Raw genomic sequence first — 26,152 nt, forward strand, 5'->3', positions numbered from 1 at the left:
TGATTTTTAAGATGAAGTTTTAAAAATACATTGAGCTCAAAGACCCATGGTGACCCCTAGATCCAAAGAATGAAATCGATTTATCGTCCCATTCCTTTGTCCCTGTGTGCCAGGCAAAGAGAACTCATCTCATAGTTTACTACCTTACTGTCTTACTGCTTCCTTCATCTAAACGGCTCTCCCTGATAATTTAGACCTTTCCAAATCCTGAATACCTTTTATGGTCCAGCTTAAGCGCCTTCATTTCCACGAAGCCTTTGTCTCCCCTGTTGTACCTATAATCCTTTCCTTTTTTGAACATCATAGTGTAGTGGGTTGTGTAATCGCTCTCTTTTTTCAACTCCATAGTACTTGGTTTGTACTTGTAATATGGCACTTGTTCTCTGACAAACTTGTGGCAGAAAGCAGTTGCATTTATTCTGAAATATCAGATAGTTAAGGTTATGTGAAATATATGTTTTGTCTTGGTGAAAAGTAGAATCTGTCGTTTGAAAAGCATGTTTGCGTTGTATTGTAGAAAGCTTTGGATACTGTGCTAATTATGTTGAATTTTATCATGTAGGCAGCAGGGAGTTAAGACCAACCCTTCCTACTTTTTTCTGTCTTTCTTACTGGCATCTCTGTCTTATTAGCAAGATCAAAGACCTTAAGGTGGAAGCATGCCTGGGTTATTGAAGGACTAGCAATGGCCAGATAATGTAGAACAATGGTTTTCAAAGTGCAGTTCTTGGATCAGCAAAATCTACATTACCTGGAAATTTGTTAGAAATGCAGATTCTTAGATCCCCTCCCAGACATACTGAATCAGAAATTCTGAGGGTGAGGTCCAGAAATCAATGTTGTAATGGGCCCATGAGGTGATTCTAATATGCTGACACTGCATGTCTCTTAGCTATATCAGAGTTAGAATTACATAGAGGACTTGTTAAAACATAGATTGTTGGGGCCTGAGAATTTGCATTTCTAACAAGTTTATAGGTGATACTGGTGACTCTTGGTCAGGAACCATTTGGGGAACCACTGTTGTTGGTTATTATGAAGCTCTTTGGCTACTTCTGGTAAGTCAGGAAATCCTTAGGAGTTTTTGAGCAGAGAAGTCACATGATCTTATGTATATTTTCAAAGGTTTACTCTGGCTGCTGTGTTGAGAATTGGGTGGAAGAGGCAAGACCGAGCAGAGAGACCAGGTAGGAGGTTGTTGGAGTAATTCAGGCAGGAGATGATGGTTTGAATCACAGTGGTATCAGTAGAATTGGTGAGAGGGGTTGGATTCTGGAGACATTTTGACTGCAGAGATGGCAAAATTGGTGATGAGTTTGGTATAGGATATGAGGGGAGGAGGAGAAAGATCAAGTGTGTACCAAGATTTTTGGTCCAAGAAATGGAAGGATGGAGTTACTATTTAGTAAGATGGGGCAGGTTGCAAAAGGAATAGGTTTGGGAGAGGGGTAAGGCAGGAGAGAAGGAACATGGGCCTTCCATGTTGGACATTTTAAGTTCTGGAGTGATCTTGCCAATGATATTTAGATGGAATGGGCCTAGCCTGGAACACTAGGTGAATGGGAGAGGATGGAAAAGAGAAATCAGAGCACTGAGCCGTGGGCATGCCACCTGTACTAGGGTTTTGGAGAGATGCGCTGTTTTAGGTGCTGGGGGTACACAGACAGTATTCTACTCATTCCTTCTTTCTGCAAGCCTTTGTTGAATGGCCACTATATGCATGCATAGTAGGTGCTTGGAATATAGCAGCGAACAAAACAGAAAAAAGTCTGAAAGTCTGTAATTTTAAGGAACTTACAGTGTAATTGGGGACTAGAGACCGTAAACCTAATAAATAAAAGAATGTTGTGTGGCAGTACCTACCTTGAGGAAAGATAAAGTAGAAGCAGAAGGATGGGAATGCCTGGGGGTGGAGATTGGGAGGGCTTGCGTGGTATATCAGACATCTGATAGGCCAGGGAAGGCCTTACTGATGAGGTGATATTCCAAGGGAGACCTTAGGAAAGTCAGGGAATTAACCTAGTAGATATCTAGGGGACAAGTATCCTGACAGAGGGAACCAGGAAGGCATAGCCCTGAGGCAGGGCTGTATTTGATTTGGGGATAGAAGGAGAAGAATTCTGAATTTTGGATTCTGAATCCTGGGGCCCTACGGCATTCGGAGCTCTAGGAGATGGAGAGGAACCAGTAAAGGAGAATGAGAACAGGAACAAGGGAGGCAGGTGCAGAAAGTGCATCAGGAAGGGAGTGACTAACTGTGTTGCATACTACTGGCTGATAGGTCAAAGGGGATAAGGGCTGAGCATTGATAATGAATTTAACATTAGGTCTTGTCAAGTGACCTTGACAAGAGCAGTTGCAGTGAAGTGGTAGAGATGGAAACCTAGTGGGAGTGGGTTCAAGAGAGAATGGAAGGAGCGGATGTGGAGACAAATATAGACAAACCTACAGAGGAATTTTGCTCTAAGGCTGAGTGGAGAAATGGGGCTGGTAACCAGAGGGTAGGTGGGAGGAAAGTCGGAGGATGTTTTTGAGATGGGAGAAGTAACGGTGTATTTGCTGAAGGGAATGATTCAGTGGAGAGGGAAAATGTAATGGTGCAGGAAAGCAGGGAGACTTGCTGGGAGAATGTCTTGGAGTAGGGAGGGAGAGGTGGGATCTAGTGGGTAACTGGAGTAGAGGTGGCCTTATCTAGGAGCAACAGTTCATTCATTTTAACAGGACAGAAGGCAGAGTGTATGAGAACTGACGCTGATAGGTCGGGAGGTAAGCAGTGGGAGCTTGCAAAATCTCTCTTCTGACTGCTTCTGTTTCCTCAGGAAATTAGGAAACAAGATCTTTCAGTGAGATTGAGGGTGGAGGAGGAGGTGTTGGAAGTTTGTAGTGAGTGGAGTCATAAAGGAGCATAACAGAATCAGGAAAAGTCAAGTATTGTCTTGAGTTATGTACTCTGCAACGATTTGTGCTGTTCATTCCTACCTGCCTTCTCCTTTGCCTGAATGCCCTTCTCCATTACCCTTCCATTTGTTAAACTTCGTCCTTTATCCTTTAAGCTCAGTTCTACGTTGCCTTCTCTGATCCGGTCAGGCAAAGTTGAGCATTTTCTTATCTGTACCTCAGTTTTGCAGTAACTCTCATGTTGCTTTAATTATTGAGTTTGTTTTATGTCTGTCTCTCCTGCTCAATGGTGAACCCCTGGGAGTAGAGGCTGATTTTTTTTTTTTTTTTTTTGAGACTGAGTCTTGCTCTGTCACCCAGGCTGAAGTGCAGTGGTGCGGTCTCAGCTCACTGCAACCCCTGCCTCCCAGGTTCAAATGATTCTCCTCCCCAGCCTCCTGAGTAGATGAGATTACAGACGCCTGCCACCATGCCCTCCTAATTTTTGTATTTTTAGTAGAGACAGCATTTCGCCATGTTGGCCACGCTGGTCTCAAACTCCTGACCTTGGTTGATCGTCCTGCCTCGGCCTCCTAAAGTGCTGGGGTTACAGGTGTGAACCACTATGCCTGGCCAGAGGCTGAACATCTTTAGTGCCTAGGATAGTGCCTGGCTCATGATAGGTTTTCATCAAATTAGAATAACAAAATGATGCTTTAAAAGGAAAGCCTTTCTCATCTTGAAAACTGTGATATTCTCATGCTAAAGGAAGTGCCTGGCACTTGAGATACTAAATATTTGAATTGACAATGAGTTGTACTGTGGATGTTTGCGGTAAACAAACACTTCAAATTAGAAATCTTATGTATCTCTGTGTCTTACGTGTCTCTATGCCCTTCTATTTTCATATCCTGTGTATTTTCGAATGGGTCTCATGATTGACATGGTAGGTACTCAATACTTAGGAGTGAAATGAATGAATGAACCTAGTTAAAAAGGACTAATAACAGAGAAACTACAATAGTAGTTCACCTGTGAGATGAAGGTGATCGCAATGATGAGGATGATAATGCCAGAGATACTGCACAGTTCCCCACTTAGGGCAGAAAGGAAGGTTCTAATGCTAATTAATTGTGTACTGTGTGCTATACCATACCATGATTATTCCTTCCTATTTTAAAGATGGTAAACCTCAGATTCAGAGATGGTTAGCAGTCTTCATGTTATGTCTATCTGATTCCATGAAAATACCCCTTTTTCTGCTGCCATACAGCCTTGATAATAGCCCTCGCATCCCCTTACAGCTATTAATTCTCCCCACTTTTCTGGTTGGCTTCAGTGGATTGAATTTCAAATGGCCTCTGAATTAAGCAAAGATGTCCTTTTGTAGGCAGCTTTACATTGCTTTACTAAGCTTAAAGAAACTGTGGTTGAAGGTAGAGATTAGGAAGTGTTAAATATGAAGGTAATAACTGAAACTGTTATAGTGGATGTGCTGCCAGAAGACAAGTATATAGAGAAATTCTGCTTTTACTGACTCTGGGATCTCACCAAGTCTATTAATCTGTTTGAAGCCAGAGGAACTGACAGGAATATAGATTTTCTCTTTTTTTTTACAGTTTGCAGAATTCAATATGCATATATGTTGAATAGTTTAACAATTATGGGTTTTCAAAATAGTTACTAATAAACTATTTTATTAGTATTTCTTTCCCTTTGGAAAATTGCATTATATGAGTGGTGTACTTTTTCTAACCCGTTTATCTTGTTGGCCTTTAAGAACGGTGCTGTTGTTGACTTCTTCACAGAATCAGGCTCTCTTTTGGAAGAGGGTAATATTCCTCCAAAAACTGAGCTTACTTACCTTCCACATATATTGAGTCCAGCTGTGTTTGGTGGCCCAGGTGGATGGCACAATGATTTGGTGTCTTTTCTACAGGCTATACCTAATGGGATATTTGTGGGATACATTTATGGGATATTGGATACATTTGTATGAATGTTTACAGCAGTTTTATGAATATTTTCCTATGCAGTTATTATTCTGACTTACGAATCTTGTTTTATTGTTTGAAAATATAGGTAATAATTTCAAGATGCCCGGACGTTCCAATTCAAATTCAGGTTCAACTGGTTTCATCTCCTTCAGCGGTGTAGAGTCTGCTCTCTCCTCCTTGAAAAACTTCCAAGCCTGTATCAACTCTGGCATGGACACAGCTTCTAGTGTTGCTTTGGATCTTGTGGAAACTCAGAGTAAGTAAAATTAAGACTTCTTACTTTGAGGTAACACCGTGTGGTGGTATCACTCTGGGGGTACCTTTTGAATATTCTTGGGGGAATGATTTAACCCCTTTAGGCATCTGTTTTCTCATCTTGTTCTACATACTGCGGCAGGGTACTGAGGGTGAAATGAGATTAACTCATTCATGTGTGTTTAGACAGTTAAGTTCTGCTATAAACTGCACTAGAAATTTATGGGCAAAATATGAAGATCCTGACCTCAAGGAGCATACAATCTAAAGTATATAACATTTGTGAACTGTAAGGTATATAAATTTATTATGATATTGTTATTTTCCAGTAGTTTTTACTTTGTTCATTCTTGATTACCCAGTAGATAGACTAAGCTTATGCTAGGGATACCAGCAAAGGAAGGCCTCTACAAAAATGAGAAAAGTTCAACTTCAATGAATTTTACCTACATTTGTCCAATCAAGAAGATCTAGAAAGATGTTATTTGCAGGCTGGGCACCGTGGCTCATGCCTGTAATCCCACCACTTTGGGAGGCTGAGGTGGGTAGATCATGAGGTCAGGAGTTTGAGACCAGTCTGGCCAACATGATGACACCCCATCTCTGCTAAAAATACAAAAAATTAGCTGGGTGTATTGGCAGGTGCCTGTAATCCCAGCTACTTGGGAGGCTGAGGCAGAGGAATTGCTTGAACCCAGGAGGCGGAGCTTGCAATGAGCTGAGATTGCGCCACTGCACTCCAGCCTGGGCAACAGAGCAAGACTCCACCTAAAAAAAAAAAAAATGTTACTTGCTTTCTTTGAAGTAGAATCGTTGTTATTTTATTTTATGTATGGAGCCAGAGGAGCAGCATAATCCCTTTTTTCATTTTTAACGGCATAAGTTTTGAGCAATTTGTGACGTGCCTTGGTGTGATTTTCTTTGTTTGACCTGTCTGATGTTATTTGAGTTTCATACACCTGTCAACTTATAGTTTTTGAATCAAATTTGGAAAAAATTCTGCTACTATTTCTTCAAATATATTTTTTGTATTTCTCTGCTCTCCTCTTCTGTGTCACTCACATTTCATGCGTGTTAGATGAGTTGATATTGTCCCATAAATCAGTGGGACGTGATAGTTTTTTCCCAGTCTTTTTACTCTTTAACTTCAATTTGAATAATTTCTATTGCTAAGTTCATTCATCTTGTCTACTGCAGTGTCTAATCTGATAATTCCATTTAGTGAATTTAAAAATTTCAGATATTATATTTTTAATTGTTGAAGACCTAAGAAAGAATTAAGTAAAATCTTTTTTTTAGTTTTCCATTTCTTCTTCATTGTGTCCATGTTTTCCTCTACATTCTTGAGTATATGGAGCATGTTTATAATAGCTATTTTAATATCCTTGAATTTTAATTCTGTCATCTCTGTGTGTATTATGTTGAGTGTTTGAATTTTGTTGTCGTGTGTGTGTGTGTGTGTGTGTGTGTGTGTGTGACAGAGTTTCGCTCATGTTGCCCAGACTGGAGTGCAATGATGCGATCTTGGCTCACCACAACCTCTGCCTCCCAAGTTCGAGCGATTCTCCTGCCTCAGCCTCCTGAGTAGCTGGGATTACAGGCATGCACCACCACTCCCGGCTAATTTTGTATTTTTAGTAGAGATGGGGGTTTCTCCATGTTGACCAGGCTGGTCTCGAACTCCTGTCCTCAGGTTCTCTGCCTGCCTCGGCCTCCCAAAGTGCTGGGATTACAGGCATGAGCCATTGTGCCCAGCCTATTGTCTTCTTCTAAACAGTGTTGGAGTTTGCTTTGGTGGGCAGCTGAGTGATTGTGGATTAGGCTGATCCTTTCCAGGCTCGTTGTTAAACTTTGTTAGGGCAAGTCTAGTGTAGCCTTTATGTTAGGGCTAATTTAGCCTTGTTGCAAAGCATGGCCCTTCTGGAGTCTCTGTTGATTTCCCCGAGGGTTCAGTGAGATAGCTCTACTCTGGCTGGATGGAATTTCAATGTCTCCCAGTCCTCGGTTCTATGTGACTGAACATCTCCCAATTCTGGTAGTTTTTCACTTCATAGCTGTCAGCAGTTGTTCCTCAGCATGTTAGGATTCAGCATCAGATTCAAGAGGATCCCAGTGCAGATTCCTGGAGCTCTTTATCTGCATAGCTCCCTCTCAGTGCTTTCTCTTGCAAACCCCTGCTGGTTGCCTCAGCCTCCCTGAACTCCAGTGTCTGTCTCCTCAATTCTTCAAGACTGCTGTGCTAGGCCAGGCATGGTGGCTCAAGCCCGTAATCCCAGTACTTTGGGAGGCTGAGGCAGGAGGATCACCTGAGGTCAGGAGTTCGAGGCCAACGTGATAAAACCCTGTCTCCACTAAAATACAAAAATTAGCCAGGCATGGTGGCATACGCCAGTAGTCCCAGCTACTCAGGAGGCTGAGGCAGCAGAATCTCTTGAACCTGGGAGGTGGAGGTTGCAGTGAGCCAAGATTATGCTACTGTACTCCAGCCTAGGCATCAGAGCAAGACTCTGTCTCAAAAAAAAAAAAAAAAGATTCCCTTGGATTTCTCCTCCCCTTGTGAAGGGAAAAAGGCATTGCAAGACTTTCCCAGTTTTCCCTTCTTGCAGTAGTTACAGTCCTGTCCTGCCTTTGTTCCACTGTCTGAGGCTGTTGTTTCATATATTTTGTTTGGTTTTCAGTCATTCATGGCAGGAGGACCAGTTCCTACAGTTACTCATTTATGGCTGACAGCAGGTATTACCCATAATCTTTTTAGTGGGTGGCCTCCAAATGTCTTAACCCTACCTAGTTTTGGAGTATAATTTTGGTGATGATAGATAATTAGGCTTTGATAGGTAGGCTTGGATAAAAGTCACAATAAAATCTTAAACCATAGGAGAGAGACTGGAACATAACCCCCTTGGGAGATTGTATCAGTTTTTTTCAGGATTCTCTTTGAAGACTCCTGAGAGTTTTAGCTGCAGATTTTTTTGTTTTTTTTTTTCTCTTAGTTTTGTTTGTTTTAAATAAGAAGAATTTTTTGGTGTAAAAATACAGCATAGCTTGTGCAATTTAAAATGAATATAAATACCATTTTTGAAAGATTCTATAAAGGGCCAGATAACAAATATTTTCAGCTCTGTGGGCCATATGGTTTCTGTCACAACCTGCTGTTGTAGTGCAAAAGCCACCAAAGACAGTACGTAAATTAATGAGCATAGCTGTGGTCTTATAAAACTTGATTTACAAAAATGGGCAGTGGGCCAGATTTGGCTCATAGGCTTTAGTTTGTCAACCCCTGCTTTAGTGCCAGTTTGTCATTAAGCAACTTTTTTTTTTTTTTTTTTTTTTTTTTTTGAGACAGAGTTTCACTCTTGTTACCCAGGCTGGAGGGCAGTGGCACGATCTTGGCTTACTGCAGCCTCTGCCTCCCGGGTTCAGGCAATTCTCCTGCCTCAGCCTCCTGAGTAGCTGGGACTACAGGCACGCACCACCATGCTCAGCTAATTTTTTATATGTTTAGTAGAGACAGGGTTTCACCATGTTGACCAGGATGGTCTCGATCTCTTGACCTCGTGATCCACCCGCCTTGGCCTCCCAAAGTGCTGGGATTATAGGCGTGAGCCACCGCACCCAGCCATTAAGCAACTTTTAAAAGAAAGATTTATTTTTGTTATTTGGATTAATTTTACAGCAAATACTTGGTTTTGCATTTACCAAAAAAAGTTAAAGAAAAATTTGAGGCTGGGCGCGATGTCTCATGCCTGTAATCCCAGCACTTTGGGAGGTCGAGGCGGGTGGAACACGAGGTCAAAAGATCGAGACCAACCTGACCAACATGGTGAAACCCTGTCTCTACTGAAAAATACAAAAATTAGCTGGGCGTGGTGGCATGTACCTGTAGTCCCAGCTACTTGGGAGGCTGAGGCAGGAGAACTGCTTGAACCTGGGAGACGGAGGTTGGAGTGAGCCGAGATTGCGCCACTGCACTCCAGCCTGGCGCCTGGTGACAGAGCAAGACTCTGTCTCAAAAAAAAGAAGAAGAAAAAAGAAAAATTTGAGCAAATTATATGGGAAAAAGTGAACTAAAGAACTTGGACAGATATAGAGTCACCAGGAGCCTAGAATACTTATGAACTCAATACATATATGGATACATGCACACATTACCACGCATGTGTGTGCGCGCACACACACACACTTAAATACCAAGAGTCGGAGTAACAAAGTAGTCAACATAAACTTACCCAGTGACTATTCTGCATGAGAACATAAACAAGTATTAAGTAATTCCTCCCTTCATAGAGTTTACTATCTTAGTGGGAAGACAAACACATATTAAAATACCAGAACAATGAGAAAACAGAAAAGATGTTATAAAGCCGCAAGTAATTAATATCACTGCTGATCTTATCAGAAAAGACATACGCTCTCAAATTTATAATGGTGAGCACAAATTTTTCAAAGTTCTAATTTTTTCTTTAAAAACTTTCATTTTGGCCAGGTGTGATAGCTCACGCTTATAATCTTAGCACTTTAGGAAGCTGAGGCAGTTGGATCACCTCAGGTTAGGAGTTTGAGATCAGCCTGGCCAACATGACAAAACCCCATCTCTACTAAAAATACAAAAAATTAACTGGGCCTGGTGGCAGATGCCTGTAATCCCAGCTACTTAGGAAGCTGAGGCAGGAGAATCGCTTGAACCTGGGGAGCAGAGGTTGCAGTGAGCCGAGATCATGCCACTGCGTTCTAGCCTGGGTGAAAGTGTGAAATTCTGTCTCAAAAAAAAAAACAAAAAACTTTCATTGTATCATTAGCAACAAATGCTGTTAGGTGTTGTCTTGGAAATTACAGATGCACAGGCCCACTTTATTCATTTTTAAGAAAATGTCTTTCAGATATCCAAACCTGAATAACCATAGTTTATCTGTGAATTGTTCTAAAGGGTACTGTTTTATCAAGGTCATTCTTAAATGAAACTAGCATTTGTTTTACTATGAGTGCGTGGTGGAGAGGAATACAATGATCTATGAGAGTACAACAGTTCCGTGCCACCAGTCTGATTTTTGCTAAGGCACCAGCATTTTTTTCCACAATTGATTTTGTACCATCAGTACAAATGTTCAACACAGTTGAAAAAGAAAAGCAAACAAACGAACCCAGACAAATAGTATCTTAAAATTATGATGAAAATAGGCCAGGCATGGTGGCTCACACCCATAATCCCAGGACTTTGGGAGACCAAAGTAAGCAGATTGCTTAAGCTCAGGAGTTTGACACTAGCCTGGGGCAACACGGCAAAACGTACAAAAATTAGCCAGGAATGGTGGTGCATGCCTGTAGTCCCAGCTACTCAGAAGTCTGAGATGGGAGGATAGCTTAAGTCCAGGCGGCAGGGGTTGCAATGAGCTAAGCTGAGATCATACCACTGCACTCCAGCCTGGGCAATAGAGCCAGACCCTGTCTAAACAAAAACAACAAAAATTATAATTAAAATAGTTTCGACTCACAGACCCCTTGAAAGGGCTAAGACCACACTGAGAACCACTGGCTAATGAAACTGAGTTTGACTGCTTATGAGTAGGAGGTAGATGACGGGAGAAATCCTCTGCAGAGAGAAAGCCTAGGGCAACCACTCCCACTGCGGTAATTCAGCGAGAGCTTGTTAGGGGAGCAGTGTTAATGTGATACCAGACTGAGGTGCTGTCGGAGGACCTGGAGAGTAGAAAAGCACCGGGTGTTTAAGGAAATTGGAAGGTAGCTCAGCCTGTTACAGTAGATGAAAGACTTGTCCAAGGCAGCCAGTATCAGTACTTAAGTGCAAGCTTGATATTGGGTCCAGTCCTAACTGTCATGAATTCTGTAACTTTGAATAAGATACCTGGCTCCTTTCAGCTTCTAATTTCTTATCTGTGAAATAGGATTAAAATGCCAACTTCATAAGACTGTTGGGATTAAATGAGATAATATATGCTAAGTGCAGCCAGCCACAGTGTTAATTCAATAGCTATCATATATGATAACCAGCAATTAGTAAAATTTGAGGGTCAGAACTTAGAAGAAAGGCCGGTGATCGAAAGAGGTTAACAAAGATGGATGAGTTTGGAAGTCTGTTTAAGACCGAGTCCAGCTAAATCACTAATTCATCAGACATGTTAGTCAAAACTACAAAGACAAATAAAGGTGTCTTCCTTTGAGTTGTTTACAGTCTAGCTAGGAAATAAGACATATATATGTTATTCAGTCATTAAGTGAACATTGATTGCCTATAATATGACGCTTTGCCAAGGAGTTTGAACCTTAGCATTGGAAGGTTTAAAGTAGAAAAAGAATATAGTAAGATCCAGTTTTAGAAAGATAAACCCCATAGCAGTACAGAGACTTCAGGTGGCCAAAGAGGAGATTATGTCAGTAGCTCAAGTGAAAAAATAACTTTGACTATGGTATTACAACTAAGATAAAAAGGATTTGATTTGTGTGCTTTGTATCTTACACCCTCATTGTAATACAGGCATAATAGTGTAGTAGATGATTGCTTGGATTCCTATCCCAGTGCCCTCACTTCTCTTTGTGACCTTGGGCAAATCTCTACCCTCCATTTGCCTCAGGTTTCTCACTTATAAAAGGCATTATTGTGGGAATTAGTGAGATCATATTTTACAGATTACTTAGAATAGTACTAAGTGCTCAGTAAATGTTAGCTGTTATTAGAAATTTGGTGTGCATTTGAGTCTGAGTTGACAGGTGTGTTGGATGACAGTGAATGGATTGGGAGAAATTCAAGTGCAGAAGAGCAAGTAGGATTTCCATGGATTATCTCAGAACCAAAATACTCTGTTTTCCTTAGTCTTATGAGATTGTTGACTTTTTTTGGGTTGCTGATTTCATCTCAAATCAGAGTGAACTTTGATAAACCAGATGATAATGATCACATAGGTATCATTTTCTCACTTTGCCCTAAAATTTTCTTGCTGTTGTATTATCAAGTGATTGGTAAAGGAGATTCTTGCTCCCAAGAACTTGGGATGGTGATGTGTTTTATTTTCTTATTGGTTGCAGATTCCTAATTCCTATACCAGGTGTTTGTCCCTGTTCAACTTTCTAGCTTATTCGAAATGATCACCCTTGCCTGTGTTACGTTAGGATATATGGTGTCTAGGCATTTAGGTTCAACACTACCATGTTTATTCATTTTTTCTAAATTTGTTTATATTCTGATATTACCTTCTTTATTTGACCTAACTGGGAAATGAGATTTATTACATTAGGAGATTTTTTTTTCAGACTACTGAAGCTTATTTTTTTGGTTTTTTGAGTTTATTATGTACTTTTCTGCTATGTTAAGCAGAATATCTGACCTAATTAACCATACTTATTTTTAAACCATCTTTAATCAGTGTTAATAAGTTCTTTAGGTTTAGTTAAGCAAATTTGAGGAATGTCCCTTCTCTAAAATGTTAATGTACCTCAAAGATGTAAACTACATCTTTGTAGTTTTCAAAGATGTAAACTACATCTTTGTAGTTTTCAAAGATGTAAACTACATCTTTGTAGTTTTCAAAGATGTAAACTACATCTTTGTAGTTTTCAAAGATGTGTCCTCTTCTTATGCCTCTCTGCCCGGGCAAGTCTGTGGATGGGCTTCAGAGGTTTGGTTAATGCTCCGCAATTCTACAAAACTGTATGTGCATGAGAATTAAACGTTCTAGCAGATTCTTGCTAAATATTTAATAGGAACATTTAGAAGTAAAGGATTAAAATTTTCTCTATGTATTGCTTTTCTTTCTGTGACTTTGGAGCTATAGGACAGAAAGATTATAGTTACTATGGTCAGGCAGTTAATTGGATATTTGTTGAGCTACGCCAAAGTATGGTGAGGATGATGAATTTGTTACATACTTACTGGTACTCTTTTTACATGTGATATCTCATTTGATCCTAACAGTAATCCTGTGAAGTAGGGACTGTTGCTGTCCCCTTTACATATGAGAAAAACCGAGGCTTAGCGAAGTTACATGCTTTTCTTAAGGTCACAAAGTTAGTAAGTGTCTGAGTAGGGATTTGATTATAAGCAGTCTGACTTCATAGTTTCTGCCTTTCACCATTATACTTTATAAAAAATGTATTGTGCCAGTGTCATGACCTGTGCAGTCAAATAACATTTAGCGACGTTTTGCTTAATTTTGGTTGTTTTTTTGAGGACAATATTGTCTGATTTTTTTTAATACCCAATGAGGTTGCATGCTTTTTCTGAAACGTCCTGTCATGGAGATCATGTATGGTCATGCGGAGAAGGAGCTGGGACCTCTCAGGGCCTTTGTACTGACCCTAGCCTGTCTACTTTCAGTTGCTGTAATGGCAGGAAAAAAACTCCTATCTGGCTAAGCAATAGCTGTCATGTTTGCTCTTCCTTGCAGCTAGTTACAGTCCTGACTCATGGAAGTGATATATCAGATTGACTGATAGTCTGGTCTTAACACGTATCCACAATTTGTGTTCTGGCTAAGAATCATCACCTTTTTCAATCTAGTTCCTTTTTTTCTTGCCTTAGCCCCTACCAAGCCAAAAAAACAAAGTTTTCACTGTGTGACAGTTACTTCAGACTTCATGATGAGTAAAAAACAACCAGCAAAGTGAAAAATTGCATGATCAGGGACATTTACTGCCCTCGTGAATAACTGACCTTACACATTTGCAAATGTTAAGCATTTCCTTGAGAGAATAGTTTTGAATCCAGATTCTTCGGCGTTAAGATTCTAGTTTTACTCCTGAATAAGACATTCTTAAATCTAGAAATTTAAGTATGGGTGAAAAAAAAAAAACTACCAGAAAATTGTGATTATGTATAACCCTATCACCCATCACCTTCTTTTACGAAAAAGGGATAAGCATTTTGCTTAAATCTTTTATGTTCAAAATGTTTTAAGGCCAGTTGCAGTGGCTCATGCCTGTAATCCCAGCACTTTGGGAGGCCAAGGTGGGCAGATCACTTGGGGTCAGGAGTTCGAGATCAGCCTGGCCAACATGGTGAAACCCCATCTCTACCAAAAATACAAAAATTTGCTGGGCATGGTAGTGTGTGCCTGTAATCCCAGCTACTCGAGAGGCTGAGGCATAAAAATGGCTTGAACCCAGGAGGCAGAGGTTGCAGCGAGCTGAGGTCATGCCACTGCACTGCAACCTAGGCAATAGAGTGAGATTCTGTCTCAAGGAAAAAAAAATGTTTTGAAAATTACTTGATAATTTGATATGCCAATACAAAATACAACCAACTGGATATTTTCAGGGTTTGTTTTTTTAGGAAGACTCTCATTCTGGATTTTTCACTGTGTTGTGATACATTTCTTCATTATAGCACTACTTTTTGTAATTAGGAGTCTAGTTGAGTCAGGGAGGTTTCTTTTTGACCTTGTTCCTGTCCTTTATTTCAGAGTTATTGAACAGAAGCAGTAACTAGAAGTAGGTGATTTCTAGTGGAGGGTGGTGGCCACAATGATACTAAAAATAACAACCCTAAGAAGCCGATGTTCGCATTCTTACACATCGTTTATAACTGGAGCCAATTATACAAGCAAAATAGCATTATAACTTAAATAAGTGACGATTATTAAACATATATACTTAATTATGCTGTATGTAGTACTAAAAGTCAAAGGCAATGGCTACACCAGAATGTAGAGAAAAAGGAAACCCTTATGTATGGTTGCTGGGAATGTAAATCAGTACAGTCATTATGGAAAACAGCATGGAGGTTACTTTAAAAATTAAAAATAGAACTACCGTCTGATCTAGCAATCCCAGTAATGGGTATATATCCAAAAGAAATAAAATTAGTATGTCAAAGAGATATCTGCCTTCTCATATTCACTGCCACATTATTAACAATAGCCAAGATATGGAAGCAAACCTGAGCGTCTATCAGTGGATGAATGGATAAAGAAAATTGTGTTGTGTACACACAATGGGTATTATTCAGCCTTTAAAAAGAATGAAATACTGTCATTTGCAATAACATAGAGGAACCTGGAGGCTGTTACGCTAAGCAAAATAAGCCAGCCACAGAAAGATAAATACAATAAATCACACGTATATGGAATCTAAAAAAGTTGAACTCAGAAGCAGAGAGTAGAATGATGGTTACTTGGGGATGGGGAAGATGGGAGGACTGAGGAAATGTAGGTCAAAGGAAACAGAATTACCATTAGGAGGAAAGAGTTCAAAAGATCTATTTTACAATATGGTCACTATAGTTAATAACTTATATACTTGAAAATTGCTAAGAGAGTAGATTCTAAGTGTTTTCACTACTAATAACTGATAAGTATGTGAGGTCATGTTAATTAGCTTGACTTAGCCATTCCATAGCATTTACATATTTAAAAATATATATATACCATAAATCTATTTAATTTGTGTCAAAAATAAATTGTAAAGTTAAGATTTATATATTAACAAAAAAATAAGGGGGGGCGAGTGAATGCCTACAGAATATGAAAAATCTAGCTTTTGAAAACTCAGTTCATTTTTGCTGATATCTTTGTGTTTCTTAGGACTGTGTTTATGTGTTCATTTTAGTGATAACATTGTGGACTTTATAGTTAAGCCAAGGACTGTTGTGGTGGCTCACACCTGTAATCCCAGTGCTTTGGGAGGCCAAGGCAGGAGGATCTCTTGAAGCCAGGAGCTTGAGACCACCCTGCACAGCATGGTGAGACTTCGTCTGTGTAGAACTTTTTAAAATGAGTCAGGTATGGTGGCGTGCACCTTTAGTCCCAGCTACTCCAGAGGCTGAGTTAGGAGGAGCCCAGGAGTTCAAGGCTGCATCGAGATATGATTATACCACTACACTTGGGCCTGGGCAACAGAGAAAGACGCTGTCTCTAAAAATTAATTAAGTAAAAATATATAGTTAAATGGGTAAAAAAAAAAACAAAAACACCTTATGAGAAATATATTTCTGGAGGAGGAGATTAAAGTGTGCTAATAAAAAGAATCACAAGGAAAATTTTCACAATGATGTTGATTAGAACCAGCACACAATAAAGTATAAACCAACCTTTCAGCATCAGTTTAGGCCTGCAAAAAGATTAATAAAATTCATAATTCGTTCCCCCATTGTCCTCTCCTGTCTCATTAGCAGTATCCACCATGTTCATATTGATGATCTGTTAATACCATCTTGATTCTGAAAGGGATCTTAGTGGTTAGGTAATCTCTCATGCATGCTTTTGCCCACTGGTTGTTCAGGGAACAGGAGCTTTTCAGAATGAGTGAGGTTTAGCAGATTCTAGGATTGGGCAGAGGGTAGAGGAGTAGTGTGACAACTACTCCTGTGAATTTCATAGGGTTCTCCTCCCTTTGGTTATGAACCAAAATAAGTAAATTCCTGGTTATTAAGATTAAATCTGAAGATGGCCGCTTAGGAGGAAGTCAGGATTGCAGCTCCGAGAGAAGGTGCAGAGGGTGAGTGGATGCCGCATTTCCAGATGGATTTTTACTGCCCACAGACCAGGAGATTCACAGGAGGAGAAGCCCCACGGGTCACCAGCGCCGCTGGTTTGAGTGGCGTGGCTGCTCAGCCTACGCCCTGGGGCGGGGGGCAGTGGCTTCTTATGCAGAGCGAGAGAGACAGAGTTCCCTCTGAGCCAGCAAGGGGAGCTGAAGCAGGGAGTCAAGCCAGGAGACTCCCGGGCAAGGGCGCGCCACGAATCTCAGAGCCGCGCAGTGGATTTTAACTGCCCACAGACCAGAAGATTCACAGGCAGAGAAGCTCCACGGGTTCCCAGCGCCACTGGTTGGACCGGAGCAGCCGCTTGGCCTGCACCGGGGGCAGGGAGCAGCGGCTCCTTGAGCAAAGTGAACAAGGCTGTGTCCCCTCTGGGCCAGCAAGGGGAGCTGAGGCAGGGAGTCAAGCCAAGAGATTCCCGGGCAAAGAGGGCGCCACTGGAAACACGACTGAACCCGGGACAATCCAGCACAGTGGGGGAGGGGCGTCCTCCATCGGGAAACACCCTGCAGTTCCCGGGGCAATTTGCCGTAACCAAGACAACCCGCCACTACAGAGACTCCATCACTACAGGGATGGGCCAGCATAGCGGAAGCAGTTCTAACTACACTCATATAAACAGGACTGCAGGGAAGTTCACACGGAAGCTGGGCGGAGCCCACAGCAGCTCAGCGAAGCCTCTACAGGCTGAGTGTGACTAGGCTGCCACCTTGTGGGCAGGGAAAACGATAGCAAGACAGTGGGAAATCATAAAGCCCTAACTCCCTGGGCCAGAACACGTGGGGGGAAGAAAAGGGGGTTTATGAGTTCAGCTGCTGCAGACTTAAAATTACCAAAATCGGAAAGACAGCAACTACAAAGTCGATAGGTGGATAAATCCACAAAGATGGGAAGAAACCAGCGAAAAAAGGATGAAAACACCCAAAACCAGAACACCTCTCCTACAAGGGAGCATAACTCCTCACCAGCACGGGAACAAGACTGGACGGAGAATGAGTGTGATGAAATGACAGAATCAGCTTTCAGAAAGTGGATAATAAGAAACTTCCATGAGCTAAAGGAACATGTTCTAACCCAATGCAAAGAAACTAAGAACCTTGAAAAAAGACTTGATGAAATGCTAACGAAAATGGACAACTTAGAGAGGAATATGAGTGAATTGATGGAGCTGAAAAACACAACACGAGAACTTCGCGAAGCATGCACAAGTTTCAACAGCCGAATTGACCAAGCAGAAGAAAGGATATCAGAGGTTGAAGATCAACTCAATGAAATAAAACGAGAAGGGAAGATTAGAGAAAACAAGGTAAAAAGGAATGAACAGAGTCAACAAGAAATATGGGACTACGTGAAAAGACCTAATCTACGTTTGATAGGTGTACCTGAATGTGACGAAGAGAATGCATCCAAGCTGGAAAATACTCTTCAGGATATTATCCAGGAAAACTTCCCCAACCTAGCAAGGCAGGCCAATATTCAAGTCTAGGAAATACAGAGAACACCACAAAGATATTCCTCTAGAAGAGCAACCCCAAGGCACATAATCATCAGATTCACCAGGGTTGAAATGAAAGAGAAAATACTAAGGGCAGCCAGAGAGAAAGGTCGGGTTACCCACAAAGGGAAACCCATCAGACTTGCAGCAGATCTCTCAGCAGAAACCCTACAGGCCAGAAGAGAGTGGGGGCCGATATTCAACATCCTTAAAGAAAAGAACTTTCAACCCAGAATTTCATATCCAGCCAAACTAAGCTTCATAAGTGAAGGAAAAATAAAATCCTTTGTGAACAAGCAAGTACTCACAGATTTCATCACCACCAGACCAGCTTTACAAGAGCTCCTGAAGGAGACACTACACATAGAAAAAAACAACCAACACCAGCCACTCCAAAAACGCACGAAATGGTAAAGAGCAGCAACACAATGAAGAATCTGCATCAACCAATGGGAAAAACAGCCAGCTAGCATCAAAATGACAGGATCAAATTCACACATAACAATATTAACCCTAAATGTAAATGGACTAAATGCCCCAATCAAAAGACATAGACTGGCAAATTGGATAAAAAGCCAAAACCCATCAGTGTGCTGTATCCAGGAAACCCACCTCACATGCAAGGATACACAAAGGCTCAAAATAAAGGGATGGATGAAGATTTACCAAGCAAATGGAGAGCAAAAAAAAGCAGGAGTTGCAATTCTCATCTCTGATAAAATAGACTTTAAAGCAACAGAGATCGAAAGAGACAAAGAAGGACATTACATAATGGTAAAAGGATCAATGCAACAAGAAGAGCTAACGATCCTAAATATATATGCACCTAATACAGGAGCACCCAGATACATAAGGCAAGTTCTTAAAGACTTGCAAAGAGACTTAGATTCCCACACAATAATAGTGGGAGACTTCATCACACCATTGTCAATATTAGACAGATCAACGAGACAGAAAATTAACAAGGATATCCAGGACTTGAACTCAGACCTGGAACAAGCAAACCTAATAGACATTTACAGAACTCTCCACCCCAAATCCACAGAATATACATTCTTCTCAGCACCACATCACACCTACTCTAAAATTGACCACATAATTGGAAGTAAATCACTCCTCAGCAAATGCAAAAGAACGGAAACCATAACAAACAGTCTCTCAGACCACAGTGCAATCAAGTTAGAACTCAGAATTCAGAAGCCAACCCAGAACCGCACAGCCTCATGGAGATTGAACAACTTTCTCCTGAATGTTGACTGGATAAACACTGAAATGAAGGCAGAAATAAAGATGTTCTTTGAAACCAACGAGAACGAAGACACCACATACCAGAATCTCTGGGACACATTTAAAGCAGTCTCTAGAGGAAAATATATAGCAATAAGTGCCCACATGAGAAGAAAGGAGAGAACTAAAATTGACACCCTATCGTCAAAATTGAAAGAGCTAGAGGAGCAAGATCAAAAAAACTCAAAACCTAGCAGAAGACAAGAAATAACCAAGATGAAAGCAGAACTGAAGGAGATAGAGACACGAAAAACCCTTCAAAAAATCAATAAATCCAGGAGCTGGTTTTTTGAAAAGATCAACAAAATAGACAGACCACTAGCCAGACTAATAAAAAAGAAAAGAGAGAATAACCAAATAGATGCAATAAAAAATGATAAAGGGGATATCACCACAGATGCCACAGAAATTCAAACCATCATCAGAGATTATTACAAACAACTCTATGCACATAAACTAGAAAACCTTGAAGAAATGGATAAATTCCTGGACAGTAGCCTCCTCCCATGCCTAAACCAGGAAGAAGTCGAAACCCTGAATAGACCAATAACAAGGTCTGAAGTCGAGGCAGCAACTAAGAGCCTACCACCCAAAAAAAGTCCAGGCCCAGATGGTTTCACAGCCGAATTCTACCAGACATACAAAGAGGAACTGGTACCATTCCTACTGAAACTATTCCAAATAATCCAAAAAGAGGGAATCCTTCCCAAATCATTTTATGAGACCAACATCATCCTAATACCAAAACCCGGCAGGGACTTAACAAAAAAAGAAAACTACAGGCCAATATCCATGATGAACATAGATGCAAAAATCTTCAATAAAATACTGGCAAGCCGATTACAACAGCACATCAAAAAGCTTATACACCATGATCAAGTAGGATTCATCCCGGGGATGCAAGGCTGGTTCAATATACGCAAGTCTATAAATGTAATTCACCACATAAACAGAACCAAAAACAAAAACCACATGATTATCTCAATTGATGCAGAGAAGGCCTTCGACAAAATTCAACAGCCCTTTATGCTAAAAACTCTCAATCAACTAGGTATCGACGGAACGTATCTCAAAATAATAAAAGCTATTTATGACAAACCGACAGCCAATATCATACTGAATGGGCAAAAACTGGAAGCATTCCCTTTGAAATCTGGCACTAGACAAGGATACCCTCTCTCACCACTCCTATTCAATATAGTACTGGAAGTTCTAGCCAGAGCAATCAGGCAAGAAAAAGAAATAAAGGGTATTCGATTAGGAAAGGAGCAAGTCAAATTGTCTCTATTTGCAGACGACATGATTGTATATCTAGAAGACCCTATCATCTCAGCCCAAAATCTCCTGAAACTGATAAGCAACTTCAGCAAACTCTCAGGATACAAAATCAATGTGCAAAAATCACAAGCATTCCTATACACCAATAACAGACTTAAAGAGAGCCAAATCAAGAACAAACTGCCATTCACAATTGCTACAAAGAGAATAAAATACCTAGGAATACAACTAACAAGGAACGTAAAGGACCTCTTCAAGGAGAACTACAAATCACTGCTCAACGAAATAAGAGAGGACACAAACAGATGGAGAAACATTCCATGTTCATGGTTAGGAAGAATTAATATCGTGAAAATGGCCATACTGCCCAAAGTAATTTACAGATTCAACGCTATCCCCATCAAGCTACCAATGACCTTCCTCACAGAACTGGAAAAAACCACCTTAAACTTCATATGGAACCAAAAGAGAGCCCGCATAGCCAAGTCAATTCTAAGCAAAAAGAACAAAGCAGGAGGCATCACACTACGGGACATCAAACTCTACTACAAGGCTACAGTAATCAAAACAGCATGGTACTGGTACCAAAACAGAGATATAGACCAATGGAACAGAACAGAGGCGTCGGAGGCGACACAACATATCTACAACCACCCGATCTTTGACAAACCTGAAAAAAACAAGCAATGGGGAAAGGATTCCCTGTTCAATAAGTGGTATTGGGAAAACTGGCTAGCCATATGCAGAAAGCAGAAACTCGACCCCTTCCTGACACCTTACACTAAAATTGACTCCAGATGCATTAAAGACTTAAACATAAGATGTAACACCATAAAAACACTAGAAGGAAACCTAGGCAAAACCATTCAGGACATAGGCGTAGGCAAGGATTTTATGACCAAAACACCAAAAGCATTGGCAACAAAAGCCAAAATAGACAAATGGGACCTAATCAAACTCCACAGCTTCTGCATGGCAAAAGAAACAGTCAATAGAGTGAATCGGCAACCAACAGAATGGGAAACAATTTTTGCAGCCTACCCGTCTGACAAAGGGCTGATATCCAGAATTTACAACGAGCTAAAAAAGATTTACAAGAAAAAAACAAACAAGCCCATTCAAAAGTGGGCGAAGGATATGAACAGATACTTTACAAAAGAAGACATACATGAGGCCAACAAACATATGAAAAAAATGCTCATCATCACTGGTCATTAGAGAAATGCAAATCAAAACTACATTGAGATACTATCTCACGCCAGTTAGAATGTCGATCATTAAAAAATCTGGAGAAAACAGATGCTGGAGAGGATGTGGAGAAATAGGAACACTTTTACACTGTTGGTGGGATTGTAAATTAGTTCAGCCACTGTGGAAAACAGTGTGGCGATTCCTCAAGGACCTAGAAATAGAAATTCCATTTGACCCAGCAATCCCATTACTGGGTATATATCCAAAGGATTATAAATCATTCTACTATAAGGACACATGCACACGAATGTTCATTGCTGCGCAGTTTACAATAGCAAAGACCTGGAACCAACCCAAATGCCCATCGATGATAGACTGGACAGGAAAAATGTGGCACATATACACCATGGAATATTATGCAGCCATTAAAAACGAGGAGTTCACGTCCTTTGTAGGGACATGGATGAACCTGGAAACCATCATTCTCAGCAAACTGACACAAGAACACAAAATCAAACACCACATGTTCTCACTCATAGGCGGGTGTTGAACAAGGAGAACACATGGACACAGGGAGGGGAGCACTATACACGGGGGTCTGTTGGGGGGGAGGTGGGGACAGCAGAGGGGTGGGGAGTTGGGGAGGGATAGCATGGGGAGAAATGCCAGATATAGGTGAAGGGGAGGGAGGCAGCAAATCATACTGCCACATATGCACCTGTGCAACAACCTTGCATGTTTTTCACATGTACCCCAAAACCTAAAATGCAATAAAAAAAAAAAAAAGATTAAATCTAATTAGATTTAGACTTGTTTTTAGATTGTATGCTCCAGAAGTTACCTAAAAGCACATGATCGTCTGAAAATCTGAACATAAATATTTTGCCTGGTATGTCCAGGCCCTTGAAATTTAGAATTGCAACATGTCCTTCATCCCACTCCTTTCAGAATCTCTTACCTACTTCCCTGCTTTATTTTTCTCTCGACTATTTAATACTTACCACTGCCTCACTTTCTAACCTACTGTATAATTGCTTTATTAATGTTATTTAGTGTCTGTCTCTGCCCTGAAAGTATGCTCTATGACAGGAGGAGTTTTTGTCAGATGCCCCTACCCGCTGCTATTGCCTATAGGTATGTGGTACACAGTAAGCACTCAATAAATGAATGAATATGTTTAAAACCTAAGAGGAAAATTACTATAAAAATTTCGTCTGATTGTCTAACTCATTTATTCATATATACCCACACCCACGTTCATGGAGTATATATGCACTCCATGCCTATACCCCATCTATATCCATGTACACATACATATGTACATATGTATATACAGCAGTGGGTGATTTTCACCTCCAGGGATCCTTCGGCAGTGTCTGGAGACATTTCTGGCTGTCACTACTCGGGTGTGGGGAGTGTGCGGACCCTGGCCTCTAGGTGTTCAGATGCTGCTAAACAGCTTTCAATGAATAGGGCAGCCCCTGCACAACAAAGAGCTATGCAGCCTAAGATGTCAGTAGTGCTGAGGCTGAGAAACTAATACCCACACTAATGTATGCATACATACATACGTGTGCACATACACACAGTAACTGATAAAAAAAAAACCTACTTAGAGAATTTTTGAAATTTAGAAATAGAAAGCATAGGCAATACTAAAGGTTCTTTAGGTAAATAATACTTATTGCTCTTTTTGCTGGCAGTCAAGGCTTTTCCTTATTTTCAGAGGTGATAACAATCCTTGTGTTCCCCTTATATTTTATGTTTCTTTGTGTCAGATTTCCCTCGCTGGACTGTAGGCCCTTGAGGGTAGGATTCCTGTATAGCCATCCTCATGCCCCAGCTCTCAGAGATTAGCAAGTGGACTTTGTGTGTTTTAGGTTCTCTTTCAATGCTTATTGAGTGAACCAGTCAGTCAAACAAGTAGCTAAGAAATTTGGGTGTTGGATTGTAGAAGCCACAGTAGGAGTATTGACTCCACTTATGGAAATGGGCAAATGTCACAAATTAGATCCTCCCCAACAACTGGAGAGCTGGTTGTGAAGCAGTTACCAGCACACCCCTGGGCATATCTGACATTGGATCAAATCTGCATTTGGTAGACAGGTTTGGAAAAGAGCTCTAAAGGTAACAAAGCCTATATACTGGAGGAGCTTCAGTGTCACCCTTTTTCTCCACCAGTGAGGTTCCATGTACATTGATTTATGTCTTGGAAATATGTGTGAGATGTTTCTATTAAATTTTTCAGGCAAGGCATGGTGGCTCATGCCTATAATCCCAGCACTTTGGGAGGCCGAGTCGGGTGGGTCACCTGAGGTCAGGAGTTTGAGACCAGCCCGGCCAACATGTTGAAACCCCATCTCTACAAAAAATACAAAAATTAGCCAGGCGTGGTGGCAGGTGCCTGTTAATCCCAGCTACTTGCGAGGCTGAGGCAGGAGAAATGCTTGAACCTGGGAGGCAGAGGTTGCAGTGAGCCCAGATTGTGCCACTGCACTCCAGCCTGGGCAACAGAGCAAGACTCCATCTCAATCAGTCAGTCTATCAATCAATCAATCAATCTTCCATGGCCATTAGTATATATTGTTTAGTCTTGACTTGGGAGATGCTTACTGATGCAACTGTTTACAAAAGTGCTAAAGTAGGTGAAGAAAAGGGAGCTGTCATAGCCTACAATAGGCAAATATGAAATAAAGTTGTATGTTGTAGTAATCACTGAAAAAGGTCAATATCCTCATCCTCACTCCACAGAAGGGGAAAGTAGGCTCACTGAGTTGAAACAACTTACCATAAAGCACACACCCAAGTTGCAAATTGGGAATTTGCATTTGGACCCAGACTGCCCGACTCCAGCCACCTGACCTAGATTTATTTGGGGTCTCTTTCCATTCTTTCCTCTTTCTGCTAACTGTGGATGAATAGCAGCAATCCTTAACAGCTGTTAGTGATGTGTCAAACATCCAGTTCTTATTGCAAATATATGAGGCTTGTAGTATTACTTCTGTTTTACAAATGACAAAACTTAAAGCTCAAAAAGTTAATTTTTGGACCAAGGTCACAGAGCTAACGAATGGCAGAACATTTGAACTTGGCAAGGCAGTGTGGCACATAGGCCATACACTGGTCACCAGAGATCCTTCGGTGCAGTGACAATGACAACAAAGAAAGTTAATTTTTAAAAATAAGATCAAAAATTTTTTTCTTTTAAAAAATTATTATTATTATTTCTATTTTACTTGACCCATCTTTCTATGACTTATTATTACCAACTTATTTCTGTGTACAGGGAAGGTTTGGAAGGAAGTCTTTTGTCAGAAACTCATCCTATTATGGGTAGTTGCTTTTATGTTAGAATTAGTTGCTCTGTGTGTGTGTATGTCCATGCGCGCCTGTGTGTAGGTATGCGTGGGAGTGTCTAAGGTTATGTTTTGAAAGGACAAAATAAAAACTGATCAATAGAGCAAGTCTTTGAAATTCCTTAACCTACTTACGTCATTGGCAATAATGTCTGTGATGTTACCTGTAATGGAGGTTTGAGTTTGCAAGGCTAGCTTTTCAGAGGTGATTTGTTTTCTTCTAAGTGATATGTTTGCAGTTTGAGCCACAGAGCGAGGCATAGTGCTTAAATATCGCTATGTGGGCCAGTGGCCATACTGAAGATATATCTCTTGATCCAGTTTTTTTGCTTAAGCATATAACTCTTTTTTATTTTTTGAGATGGAGTCTCTCTCTGGAGGGCAGTGGCGCGATCTTGGCTCACTGCAACCTCCACCTCCTGGGTTCAAGCAGTTCTCCTGCCTCAGCCTCCCAAGTAGCTAGGACTACAGGCACTCTCCTATAAGACCTAAATGGAAAAGAAACAATTTAGCAGGGCTTTATCAGACTTACTTTTTTATTGATTATTTTATAATATAATTACATAAAACAGATATATACAGTAGACTTGCAGTGGAATCTATTATCATTAGGGTAGCTAATGCTTAATTTTAAATATCACCAATAGTTAACCTCTTCTTTTTGAGACAGGGTCTTGCTCTGTCACCCAGGTTGGAGTGCAGTGGCACGATATCAGCTCACTGCAACCTCTACCTCCCGGGTTCAAGTGATTCTCACACCTCAGCCTCCCAAAGTGCTAGGATTACAGGTATAAGCCACTGTCCCGGCCTTCAGTCTCTCTGCCTGTTTGTGTGTTTCCAAGTAAGTGTTCTTCCTTCCTAAGATATTGTAATTTGCCATGTCTCCATATCCTGATATCCTGATACCATTTAGTGCGTTTTCTTTGTTCCA

The 26,152-nt window shown here is 40.7% G+C and overlaps 1 protein-coding gene across 4 annotated transcripts in view; it reads left to right on the top strand.

The window, feature by feature from the left end:
- Positions 1–26,152, top strand: part of NSMCE2 (NSE2 (MMS21) homolog, SMC5-SMC6 complex SUMO ligase) — a 278,569-nt gene that overhangs the window by 5,083 nt on the left and 247,334 nt on the right. For 3 of the 4 annotated variants that reach the window (XM_012451626.2, XM_012451627.2, XM_012451630.3), the window contains exon 2: positions 4,960–5,130. In XM_012451626.2, coding sequence (XP_012307049.1) covers positions 4,960–5,130 — 171 coding nt within the window. Of the gene's footprint in view, positions 1–1,125; positions 1,188–4,959; positions 5,131–26,152 lie in introns of all 4 variants that reach the window. The other variant, XM_012451629.2, reaches the window with a different exon arrangement.

Source organism: Aotus nancymaae, unplaced genomic scaffold (genome assembly GCF_030222135.1).
Source record: "Aotus nancymaae isolate 86718 unplaced genomic scaffold, 86718_ANA_hifiasm-v0.15.2.pri h1tg000036l, whole genome shotgun sequence".
NCBI classification, from domain to species: Eukaryota; Metazoa; Chordata; class Mammalia; order Primates; family Aotidae; genus Aotus; species Aotus nancymaae.